The sequence below is a fragment of the Cannabis sativa genome, chromosome 8 (assembly GCF_029168945.1).
Source record: "Cannabis sativa cultivar Pink pepper isolate KNU-18-1 chromosome 8, ASM2916894v1, whole genome shotgun sequence".
Lineage (NCBI taxonomy): Eukaryota > Viridiplantae > Streptophyta > Magnoliopsida > Rosales > Cannabaceae > Cannabis > Cannabis sativa.
In genome coordinates this window covers 42,223,968-42,236,640 of record NC_083608.1, presented here as the reverse complement: position 1 = coordinate 42,236,640, position 12,673 = coordinate 42,223,968, and the positions used below count along the sequence as shown (strand labels likewise).

At 35.5% G+C, this 12,673-nt stretch overlaps 2 protein-coding genes across 2 annotated transcripts; one reads left to right on the top strand and one right to left on the bottom strand.

The window, feature by feature from the left end:
* The first annotated feature begins 1,124 nt into the window (after nucleotides 1-1,124).
* Nucleotides 1,125-3,568, top strand: LOC115700866 (uncharacterized GPI-anchored protein At4g28100). The gene is made up of 2 exons (XM_030628529.2): nucleotides 1,125-2,342; nucleotides 2,987-3,568. The coding sequence occupies exons 1-2, from the start codon at nucleotides 1,701-1,703 to the stop codon at nucleotides 3,311-3,313; spliced, it is 969 nt and encodes a 322-aa protein (XP_030484389.1). The 5' UTR covers nucleotides 1,125-1,700; the 3' UTR covers nucleotides 3,314-3,568.
* An 841-nt stretch (nucleotides 3,569-4,409) lies between these two features.
* Nucleotides 4,410-7,595, bottom strand: LOC115698727 (equilibrative nucleotide transporter 3). The gene is made up of 9 exons (XM_030625873.2): nucleotides 7,296-7,595; nucleotides 7,081-7,185; nucleotides 6,437-6,592; nucleotides 6,173-6,316; nucleotides 5,958-6,063; nucleotides 5,449-5,621; nucleotides 5,192-5,352; nucleotides 4,842-5,100; nucleotides 4,410-4,708 (listed from the first exon to the last, which is right to left on the bottom strand). Exons 1-9 carry the CDS (start codon nucleotides 7,335-7,337, stop codon nucleotides 4,601-4,603), a joined length of 1,254 nt encoding a protein of 417 aa, XP_030481733.1. The 5' UTR covers nucleotides 7,338-7,595; the 3' UTR covers nucleotides 4,410-4,600.
* Nucleotides 7,596-12,673: the final 5,078 nt, after the last annotated feature.

Below are 12,673 nucleotides of genomic sequence, written 5' to 3'. Positions count from 1 at the left end.
TATAATTTGAAAAATAACTTTTAATAATGAAGATGGCAAATAAAAAAAAAATTGCCAAACTAGTACATCAACCAAAATATGAAATCTCAAAATATTGAACATATTTATTTATTATGTTCTCAAAGATTTATTTTCCATATAGAATAAGAAAATTATACTATTTCTAATGATGAATATACATTGAAAAAATATTAACAACTAGCAAAATTTTGAACAATTGACTATAAATAAGATTTCATTAATTAAACACTAATAATTAAATGTATGTAAATAAATCAAAATAGAGATAAAATTTGCTCTGATACCAACTGTAAGAAAAAAATAGAACACATGAATGTGTATATTAAATGTAAAATTAAACGAATATGTACACGATATAACTAAATGATCGAAATACCTCCAGTTATTAATTCTTTGAGCTTCAATTCCACACAAGCTTTAGATCTGCAAAAGAAAAGAAAATTAATTAGTGTGTGTAATCGAACGTCCAAACTTTCTCTGCTCTCTTTAGATAGATTTACTATTTTCACAAAATGAGTAGTGAGCTTGAGGACCGAGACCCTATTTTAGTATATTTTATAAGTAAGACATTCTATCAAAATTTCTGATAAATTTAATTGTCAATGATCATATTTAAAATATTTACTCTTATCACATTTTAATTTGTGATGATAGAGTCAGTGAAATAAAATAAAATCGATTTAAATGATTTGGTACCAATATTAAAAATATTCTAATATCCACTTCCTATTTTAATAAGGCAAACTAATATTCTTCTTTTATCTATATGATAGAGGATTATAAAATAATTTATATTCTGATTAAGATATATAAAATCTAAATTATGTGAGAGACATAACACATATAATAAGCATTAAGAAATAGTTCAAAAGTTACAATAGCCACAAAAAATATTTTTATTTTGTGTGGAAACTTATGTTGGGTGTATAAAAATTAAGGAGGACTTGCATGTAGAGAAGGATGGTTATGCAAAAGAAGGCATTTTTGTAAATCAGTCCCTGAGGAATGAAAAAGAAAAGGACACCAGATGGTGACAAATCTTGAGACAGCCTTTCATATTCAGTATCATGCAAAATTTCGAAGCCCACTCCACTGTCTACTCTCAAACGAATCTCCTCTGTTCCAAATGGACCCCCCTCTCCACACACTTTTTATTTCATTCTTAAACAAAATAAAATAAAATAATCCAAAAACTCAATAGTTTCGTGAACTTGGAGCGTTTCGCTAGCTAGTCTGTGTGTCTACATTCTACAGTCTAGTCTTACTTTTTAAAGAGAGAAATAGAGAGAGAGAGAGAGAGTAAGGAACTCATGAAAATCAATTTAGCTCTCTCTTTCCATATTTGATTGTTTCTCCAAAACACTCAAACAGTCTTTCAAACAACAAAAGGAAGATTTTCCTATCATACATAAAAATCCACCATTTCTTTGAATACATATATCTATCTGAATATCTCTTTTTAACCTTTACCTTCTCTAGTTTCAGACACGAATATAGGAAAGTAGGGCTTTCTTATATAAAGCTTTACAAAGCCTTATACTGAAGTTCCTACGGCCACTCTCTCTCTTTTTATTTAATTTTTTTTTCTCATTTTTACCCTTGGCCATAACCAACTTTAGTCTAAAACCTCATCATCATCATATTCTCACTTTCTCAAATATTTAAAGTAAGAAAAAGAAATGATGTCGCTCACTACTTCTATGTTAGTCTTTGTTCTAGTTCTATTCTCGTCCAATTTTCTCCACTCCTCTCAGGCTAACATTCTCGCCGAACCAGTCAGTGGCCACGACCAGCCTGTCAAGCCCGGAGAGTACTCAAGCCCAAACACGGTTCCGGCTTTTCCAGTCCAGACCCAAGCCAAGACATGCCGCCTGGACCTCTCCGACGAGCTTTTCGGCGGCGTTAGGGAAGCCTGCGGCAGAGACCTCGACCGCAGCCGATGTTGTCCCGTTTTAGCGGCGTGGCTCTTCGCAGCTCATGCTAGGTCGGCTCTTGAGCTGTCTTCGGCTGCGCCGGCTCCAGCTGAGGTTGGTGGGGAGTTGCCGATGATGCCGGACGATTCTCAAAAGTGTGTGAACTCGCTGCAGAGTTCACTTTTGAGTAGGAATATTCGGATTGCGCAGCCTAATGCGACGTGCGATGCTGTGTTGTGCTTCTGTGGGATTAGGCTTCATCAGATTGGCTCCCTTAGTTGCCCAGCGGCCTTTAACGTCTCAGGTCACCATAACGCCACGCCTACTGCTGCCGTTAAGAATTTGGAGAAGAACTGCCGTAACTCCTCTTATTCTGGCTGCACTAAGTGCCTTGGTGCCCTCCAAAAGGTAAAACTTAATTTACTTTTACACATTTCAAACCCCAATACAACAAATTATTTTACAAAAAGAGAAAAAGCACTCTTTCTTGCATTTGACAAAGAAAAAAGAAGCCCAGTTTTACGTTGAAAAATCTATGTTCTGCATTGCTTTTCTACCAAGTGTCCACTAGTATCAAACTTCAAATCATGAAGAAAATTATTGATTCAGTTTTGCTTTCTTGCTTGATACATGCAAAAGTATTTTCTAATTAATGCAAAATTTGGCTTAATTATGCAAAATAATTGCTGGATATTTTTTTTTAGTTCTGAAATTAGATGGAATATTATGGTGATAGTGCCATACAGACTGTCATGAGCTCAGAAAAGTCTAATGAAGATTTGATTTAAGCAGTGGAAAGAAATCTTTACATTTTTTTTCCCGACAAATCAAACCAAACCATCCTAGTTGACCGTGGAAAACGACCTAACCAAAGGACATAATTTTTCCAAGTCCCATGTGATTTTGTTAACAAAATCATTTTTCAAACTTTATTCCCCTAATATTTTCTTTATCCATAATTTCCCATGCTTTGATTCTAATAATGTTACAACATTTATATAATTTTGAGATATTAAAGTTACAACATTGTTTCGTCTCTAAAATCTTCTCAGATTAAGGGAGGATACAAAAACGGCACTAACGGTGAACGACCAAGTGACCGGGCGAGCAAGATGTTCAACAGGGATTGCCAGCTCATGGGGCTGACGTGGCTTCTGGCACGAAACAAAACGGCTTACATACCCACCGTCTCGGCTGTACTGCGCGCCATCATGTACAGTGCGCACCCACCACACGAGTCCAAGTGCAGTCCGGACCAAGAGAACATGCCACTGGCCGTTGATTCACTGCAGTTCGAGAAGGCCCAAGCCTCATCGTCACCGTCCATAATTTGGTTTCCGATTCTACCCCTAATAATTTTGGTGACTCTGTTTGTTTAGTATATATAGGATTGTAGGGCCTGTTTATCTCTTTCTAATCTCCCTTCTCAACTTTCTACTCTCTCTGCCTTGTATTTTTTTTTTCGGTAGTGGTTGTCGGGTCACGTGATGCTACTAGACAAACGAGCTTATTGGGTTGTTTTTGTCCTTTTTCACACCCCCACTGTAAATTTCAGCTCGTCTTACTTATTTTTCTTTTTACATATTACTACCATCTTTTCGAAAATTGGAATACAAAGTTCATAATTTTTAACATGTTACCATGTTATTGGCAAATGGATGGTTGTTTTGCGTCATATAGACAAAATTTATTAATGTGTAAAGCATAATAAACTTCCATTTCTATGCAAGGTGAGTATATGTACATATATATGGTGTTGTGGTTTATGTGGCTAATGGGGTTGTTGTTGTATAGTTTTAGTAAAACGTCCATTTCATTCTTTGGGACCTAATTGCTACAAAGCCTGAAGCCTTTCCCAAACGACGGCGGACCCACTTCTCCACAAATGAGAAAAACCATTATCGAGAAAATTAGGCAGTACTGATATTATTGGTGGCAGTTAAAAAGGTTTTAATCAGAATTAGCAACTCCCTATGACTTGAGTATGTTGGTCGCATCGACACTTGAAAAATTGGGAACAAAAAACAGGTATTATTATATCAAGAATACCCTTAATATTTTATCCAAGTTATTGTATTAGTTTATGCTTTATTTGGTGTAATTAACACTAGTATTGCACATGTTCAAGGGAGGGAATCACGGTTAAATGTTTGTCTTATTGTGGTACTCTTCACAATGTGGACCCATTGGTACCTGTAAATAAATATGCTAATTCGCTTCCTTTAATCATAATTACAGATATTTCTTTCTTTATCTTTACATTATTAATTTTTATATGAAAGGTAGTCTAGGACTGTTTCTTAGCTGATTTTATCAAGTTTGTTTGGTTTAAAATGCCGTAATAAGATTGAGTAGAAACAAGGCCCATTTTCAGATTTGATTTGATTTGACTAAGGGCCTCATAAAGGTAAATGAACTTGATTCAGTCTCAAATGATTCCCATTATCCAATAAAGAACAGCAAAACACCACCAAATAAATCAGAACTTTGAGAAAACTGACCATTAAGAAAAAACACTGTACAAATTACACGGATTCAAGTCTACACGAAATATTTGAGTGAATTAAAAAAATATATAAATGAAAATAACTAGAAGAAAACAAATGAATCCAAGCTCCCACTGTCTTAATGGGCCTGCCTTTGATTTAGGCCATGCTATCCAGTCCTCACCAACCTTTGCCTATTAGCCACAACCAGTCAAGTGTTACCCCTGCAAATATACCTCCAACTAGAAACAGCACCAGCAGATTTCCCAAGGCATTTTGTTCTGGCCCCTATATAAAGTACAAAATAATGATAATAATAATAAAAACATGCTTCAATACATAACATCAGGAGAGACCCCCAAAAATTAAAAATAAAAAACCAAGAACCAAGTTTGTAAGTATTATGTTCAATTGATCTAACCTTGTAACCTTTAGGAGCAGAAGTGAAGACACAGACAGTGAGGTAACCATTTGTTAAACCCAAGAAGGAAGTGAGCATTATCATCCAGCCTTGGTCACCATATTGAGCAGTGAAATAGAAAGCTGGGATGAGCAAGAAACGAGAAAGAATGGCTATCATGAGTCCTTTCCTCGACTCCAACTTCAGGAACTTGATGAGTGGAATGTATCTCCCAATTAGATCCCATACATTGTACATAGCAATCAAAACAAGGGCATACCTAATATTTTCACCATATGTTAATATTATTAGGCTTATCAATTTAACGCTAATTTAGTCAAGGTTGAATATGAATGCAAAGAGCACATTACCATGTACCCAAACTATGTGAGCCTGTATCTTCAGATAAAAAGCCAGGAAAAATTGACAATGTCAGTACATATATGAGGAACATATCAATTGCATAATCTATGTTCTGAAGTAGCAATTCCTTGTTCCCCAACCGCTCTAGTCTTTTCGGGTCTTCTGCATCCTGCACAAGATTATAGATTCTTGCTTAATGTCAGGTTATGAAATGGCTATAGCCTTTTTTTTTCCCTTTAAAAATATATTGATGAAAGTAACATACTCCTTCGGGTAATGTTTGGATGCCACCGGCGGCAAGATCAGCAGAAACAGTTTTAGATCCTTCGGAGGCTGCCTTTGAGCGGTAATACTTGATGATCGGCAGTTTTGGAAAGACAAACGCGTAGAGAAGTACACAGAGAAACTCAAAAGCAGCTGAGATGACAAAGAATAAAACTGCAGTGGATTGTGAAACACAACTAGTATTAGAAAACAAAGATTTTAAGCACAGCAAAAGATGCAACTTTTATGTTAAATACAACAAATTTGCTAACAGGTATGACAATTTGTGTGTAAAAGAATTTGGCATAACTTTCCATTTGGCAAGACGAGGAGAAAGTATAACAAAGCATGATATTCACTTTAACTAATAAATTTTTTATCTCTAAGCTATATCTTTCAGAAATACTAATGCATAACAATATGCGTGTAATGCTAGAAAGGTGTTAGTTGTTAAGACCTCAACTGAAAGCAGTAAGAGTTCAAAACAACAATCAGGAGAGATAAACATACTTGCTCCTTTACGAAGACCGTTCTTCGAATTCTCAAAAGCAGCCTTTGTAATTAACCTCAAGGCAGAGGTTAGAGCCCCTGATGCAGCCAAACCAGCAAGGAAAGACTGAACAAATTTCAAAAACAAGAGAAGCGTTTAAGAAATTCAGAAGCAGAAACTAAAACAACAAAAGAAACTAGAGCTCTAAAATATGCTAAGAAGAGTAGAAACCAACTTGAATAAACTCAGGCTGCATGAAGGAAAGGTCTCCGACCATTCCACCCTGAACATGAGCATCTGCAACTCCGAAGGCACCACTAACGACACAAATTCCAATAAACGTCCCAAGCCCCCCTCTCCCTGATGTTGCCAAATCCAACTATATAAATGGCAAAACATCAAGTTTAATAAGGGATCAGATTACTAGGACTTGATCACAATGAGTTGTTAGTTCATTGGATAACATTAGAATTAGATATAGTAACAAAAACACACTTACGACCAAAACCATAGCAGAAGCTATGAAAAAGAGTATGTATCCCAACAGGTTCCGCCTTCTAGTATTAAGGTTTGCCTCATTATAGGCGAGTACTGCTAGTGTTCCAAGCGCAAATGGCTGGTATACCAAAGTAAGTACTCTTGCAGAGTGGTATCGCTGCATCAAAAAGTTAAACTTGAATTTATAACTCAATAGAATGTATATCAGATGAAAGGAATCCATAGATTGATTTGAATGTCATTGGAGCTAAATTTAATCACTCGAACAATCACATGAGCTTGACTTATACATGAGATCATAGTTTCAACGCAGAATGTATCACAGGTTTAATTTCTAATCCTTCATATGTATAAAATTCAATGAAATAGTCTACTCAATACCCGCATTTTATAATTCTAATCCCTCTCTCTAGTACTAAGAAAATTGAAAAAATTCTTAGTAGTAAATAAGTAGTATCAGTTCCTATATATGCCAACTAAATTAGATGTATATCATAATGAATTAAATCCAAAACATGATTGTGTAAGATTATTTTTGTATGAAGTAATTGTATAGGTAAAACATCTAAACCATGTCAATGTTTCAACATGCAGATAGCCATAGCAAGTGAGAAATTGGAAAGAGGGGAAATAATTTTGCTTTACCGGGAACAAATAACCATAATAATCTCCAATAGTTAGCATACTGTTCCATGAAAAGAGGCAACCATTTCCCAGAAGCCAGCATACTACCATGGCAGCATACCTCCCCTTTGATAGGAAAAAACATATATGTATCAGAATTCAGAAATTCCCATTAGCAAATATACCCTTTGCTTCATTAAAATCCAAGAAAAGGAAAATATGATGAAATCACAAACCTCAAGCCTCCCCGGAGGTGCATTATCACCAAGGTTGGCCATGACTATTATGCTTCCTTCGACCACAGCTTTTTACAACTTTAAAAAACAACACATAAAATTAGGATAAATATACCAATTAATATCGTGTGTGTGAACTATTAATTATACCCATATGGAAATCAGTCACGGTGAGTTGTTTCTTTGGGTCTCTATAATATAAAATTAGGATTAAGGTTTTGACTTATTGTTTTGCTTTCACACTATTAATTAACAATACATATTTAAACACACTAATTATGGGATTTGAATGATATCAAATTCTCAAGTATAAACATTGAGAACTTGCTTATTAAAAAAGTTTTTTTTTTTTGAAAATTTGCTTATTAAAAAAGTTTTAATGTGGTAATATTCATTACTAATTATTTATTTTTTTGAAATCAAACATTACTAATTTCTAAGAGAAAGATCTTTTCACTCAAAAGTTATTTTTCTTTGTTGGGAATCTTTTTAATTTGGTTCCCATCTCACAGAAATAGTATAGTCCGCAGGAAACAATCACAGATATTCTTCATTTTCTTTCTTTAGTATTTTTAGGAAATAAATGATAATAAACAAAGCAACATTCAATAGAAAGGAAATATAAACCGGATGATGTAACTTACTAACTTACCATTTAAAAGGAAGATGAGCATGAAAGGAGTTCAGAAATAATTTTAGGAGAATATCAGCATTTTGAATCTTATAGATACAATGATACTTCTATATATTATTTAACTATTTGAAACATAATTTAGGATATTTAATTGATAATGATATTAGGATAAAACGGTTGCGGTATTTTCGGTTTCCAATTTTTCCTTCGTTAATTGGATTAGTATAATATATTCATTCGTTGAATAATGTAGAGGTCCATCAGAGATAAATTTATCAATCACTATGAACTTGTTTAAACTTTCTAAAAGTTTTATCAAGAATGTTCATGTCTGTTCGTTTTTTGTTGGGGGGAAGGAATAATGTGAATAAAAGAAATGCACTAGTATACTTGGGATAAATTGTGCCTCCATAAAGAAGATAGTGGCATGAATTTTTGAGATTTACATTTATTTAACCAAACTCTTCTTGCTAAACAAGCGGCAAGAATCTACAATGTTCCCACTTCTTTGGCCGCTTGGGTTCTAAAAGGTAGGAATCGAAACTTTAGTGATATAGATCGATCCAAACAAGAAGGCTCTTTTATATAGAAAAATATTTTATGGGGTAAGGAGCTTTTTGACTCTGGAGCTTTGTAATTTTGATTTGGGTAACCCTCTTTCCACTCATACGGATTTTCTTAGCTTTATTCACAATGTCATTGATTCTTTGTCTAAGGATAAAATTGAATTAGTTATGGTTATTTTGTGGCATATCTGGTTCAAAAGAAATAAAATGGTGCATAATAACATTAAACTCCCTCCTGACGTGGTGGTGCATTGGGCTCAAGAATTTCTTTAGAACTTCCAACATAGTCAGGCTCCGGCTGGGCCTCCTCTCTTTCAGGGACAAACAAACTCTTTACCTTCTAATGAGATTAGTTCGAAATGGTCTCGTCCTTTGGCTAGTTCTATCAAGGTTAATAGTGATGCTGCTATTGATAAAAATTGTACTTGTAGTGGCCTTGGTATGGTGGTGAGTGATCACTTGAGTACTGTTCTAGCTTCTACTGTATATTGGAGAACATTGTCCCACATGGAGTAAATGTAAAAGTATTGAGCCATATATAAAGAACATGGGCTACTCCACTCATTGCCAATTAGTTTTGAGATGGAACCCCATGATTCTCAACATGGTATCAGAGCCATATCCCTAGCGGGCTTTCGATCCGCACCTATCCAGATGGTTAGCCAGCCGCACGAGATCCAAATGGTGCAAAGACGCTTGAGATCCGAACAAAAAATAAGCGAGCAAAATGGCAGGGCCTGTGATAAGAGGTGATTCAAGATTGGTGAGCAAAAATAGCCACCATCTTGAGGGGGGATATTGGAGAACATTGTCCCACATGGAGTAAATGTAAAAGTATTGAGCCATATATAAAGAACATGGGCTACTCCACTCATTGCCAATTGGTTTTGAGATGGAACCCCATGATTCTCAACACTGTATGACGGCTGGAAGGTTGTCTTGATCCTGAAGTGGCAGAGACTTTGGTGCTTCAGAATGCCATGGTCTAATGACATTGCTTTGGGTATGACAATATCATCTTTAAAGTAGATTGCTTGAATGTTGTACAAAAAGTGGTGAACAAAGTTTCTCTCATTTCCTCTTTGGGCCTCGTCTTGGATGAAATATATAATATTTGTAAGGGTTTTAAAGATGTTTGTTTTATGCATTGTCCTAGAGATTTTAATTTTGTTGCCTACATGTTAGCTAAAGTCGCTATTACAACATCCTCTAGCATTGTTTGGTGGCCGAGTTATCCTAGTTGTATTAAGAACTTATTAGTAGTTGATGCTACTCACTAGTGTACTTGGGATAAATTGTGCCTGCATAAAGAAGATGGTGACATGGGTTTCTGAGATTTGCATTTGTTTAGCGAAGCTCTTCTTACGAAACAAGCAGCAAGGATCTATAATGTTCCCACTTCTTTGGCCGCTCAGGTCCTAAAAGGTTTGTATTTTAGGAATCGAAACTTTGGTGATAGAGTTCGATCCAAACAAGGTTTGTTTATGTGAAATTTTTTTTTATGGGGTAAGGAGCTTTTTGACTCTGGAGCTTTGTGATTTTGATTTGGGTAATCCTCTTTCCACTTATACAGATTATCTTAGCTTTATTCACAATGTCATTGATCCTTTGCCTAAGGATGAAATTGAATTAGTTATGGTTATTTTGTGGCATATCTAGTTCAAAAGAAATAAAATGGTGCATAATAATATTAAAATCCCTCCTGACGTAGTGGTGCATTGGGCTCAAGAATTTCTTTAGAACTTCCAACATAGCCAGGCTCCGGCTGGGCCTCCTCTCTCTCAGGGATAGATGAACTCCTTACCTTCTGATGAGATTGGTTCGAAATGGTCTCCTTCTTTGGATGGTTCTATCAAGGTTAATATTGATGATGTTATTGATAAAAATTGTACTTGTAGTGGCCTTGGTATGGTGGTACGTGATCACTTGGGTATTGTTCTAGCTTTTGCTGTATGGCGGCTGGAAGGTTGTCTTGATCCTGAAGTGGCGGAAGCTTTGGCGCTTCAAAAGGTCATGGTCTAATGTCATTGCTTTGGGTATGACAATATCATCTTTGAAGTAGATTGCTTGAATGTTGTACAAAAAGTGGTGAACAAAGTTTCTCTTATTTTCTCTTTGGGCCTTGTCTTGGATGAAATTGGTAAACTTTGTAAGGGTGTTAAAGATTTTTATTTTATGCATTGTCCTAGAGATTTTAATATTGTTGCCCACACGATAGCTAAAGTCGCTATTACAGCGTCCTCTAGCATTGTTTGGTGGCCGAGTTATCCTAGTTGTATTCATAACTTATTAGTAGTTGATGCTACTCATTAGTGTACTTGGAATAAATTGTGCATGCATAAAGAAGATGGTGACATGGGTTTCTGAGATTTGCATTTGTTTAACCAAGCTCTTCTCGCGAAGCAAGCGGCAAGGATCTACAATGCTCCCACTTCTTTGGTCGGTCGAGTCCTAAAAGGTTTGTATCTCAGGAATCGAAACTTTGGTGATATAGTTCAATCCAAACAAGGCTCTTTTATGTGGAAAAACACTTTATGGGGTAAGGAGCTTTTTGACTCTGGAGCTTTGTGATTTTAATTTGGGTAACCCTCTTTCCACTCATACAGATTTTTTTTTAGCTTTATTCACAATGGCATTGTTCTTTTTCCTAAGGATAAAATTGAATTAGTTATGGTTACTTTGTGGCATATCTGGTTCAAAAGAAATAAAATGATGCATAATAACATTAAACTCCCTCCTGACGTGGTGGTGCATTGGGCTCAAGAATTTCTTTGAAACTTCGAACATAGTCAGGCTCCGACTTGGCCTTCTCTCTCTCAAGGACAGATGAACTCTTTACCTTCTGATGAGATTGGTTTGAAATGGTCTCCTCCTTTGGCTGGTTCTATCAAGGTTAATAGTGATGCTGCTATTGATAAAAGTTGTACTTGCATGGCCTTGGTATGGTGGTGCATGATCACTTGGGTACTGTTCTAGCTTTTAATGTATGGCGACTGGATGGTTGTCTTGATCCTGAAGTGGCGGAGGCTTTGACGCTTCAGAATGCCATGGTCTAATGTCATAACTTTGGGTATGAAAATATCATCTTTGAAGTAGATTGCTTAAATGTTTGTTTTATGCACTGTCCTAAAGATTTTAATGTTGTTGCCCACACGTTAGCTAAAGTCGCTATTACAGCATCCTCTAGCATTATTTGGTGGCTGATTTATCCTAGTTGTATTCAGAACTTATTAGTAGCTGATGCTACTCAGTAATGCATCCTCACCCCCACCTTTGTTGAGATTCATTTCCTTAGGTGTTGGTGGTTGAGAATTTTTTTCTCAAAAAAAAAAAAAGTTTTTATCTTTGATTAGCAAGTTCTAATTTTTATCTTTCAGTTTTATTTTTATTATTATTATTATTGTTGTTGTTGTTGTTGTTGTTGTTGTTGTTGTTGTTGTTGTTGTTAGTTGTTGTTGTTGTTGTTTGTTGTTGTTGTTGTTGTTGTTATTATTATTATTCAGTAGGTAAAAAGGTAAATATATAGCTAAGAGTTAAAAACATCAACAAAATAGCATATAGATTAACTAAAATAACTCAAAAATTGACCTAAATAGTACTTAGCTAAATATAGTTAATGTCAGACTGACAAAATTATGGTCTGAGGATTGGGATGCCTTTTCTTCCAAGATAGTAGCTTCTTCCCCGTGTCAAGCTGAGGTTTGGCGATGTTATGGGTTCTGAGAATTGCAGTTGAAAAGCAAATGCAACATATCTCCAAACTCTTTAATGCAAAAATGGTGGTGGAAGCTCTTAACTGTCGCCGAAGACCTCCTAATTGGGGTATTTTCATTTCATTAAGTGTTTGGACTCAAACAGCAAATTTGCTAGCAAAAAAATGCGTTAAAGTCTTTACATTTTGATGGATGTAATCCAAGAGAGGGATCCGCTTTTGTGATCCCTAGTTTTCTCCTCTAATGAGCTGAAGGGTTCTTTCAATTTTTCTTTTTGAAGTATGTCGATTCTTATTTATATAGTTTTTCCATCAACTAAGTGGGTAATACAACTAATAATAACATCCTCAGAAAGACTATCTGTAACACCCTGAATAAATAGGCAGCTACCCAAAATACTTATGAAACCCTAATCCCCTAAACGGGATTACTAATCAAAATAGCGCAGATTTTAAACTTTTATAT

Bases quoted from the DNA above. Each gene is read 5' to 3' on its own strand.
- LOC115698727 (XM_030625873.2), bottom strand. From the start codon at position 7,337: ATGGCCAACCTTGGTGATAATGCACCTCCGGGGAGGCTTGAG. The intron at 6,064-6,172 runs GTTGGTTTCTAC...AAATTTGTTCAG, and splicing joins TGCAGCCTGAGTTTATTCAA to TCTTTCCTTGCTGGTTTGGC. The intron at 5,101-5,191 runs GTAATGTGCTCT...TGAAAATATTAG, and splicing joins TCACATAGTTTGGGTACATG to GTATGCCCTTGTTTTGATTG.
- LOC115700866 (XM_030628529.2), top strand. From the start codon at position 1,701: ATGATGTCGCTCACTACTTCTATGTTAGTCTTTGTTCTAGTTCTATTC. The intron at 2,343-2,986 runs GTAAAACTTAAT...AAATCTTCTCAG, and splicing joins GCCTTGGTGCCCTCCAAAAG to ATTAAGGGAGGATACAAAAA.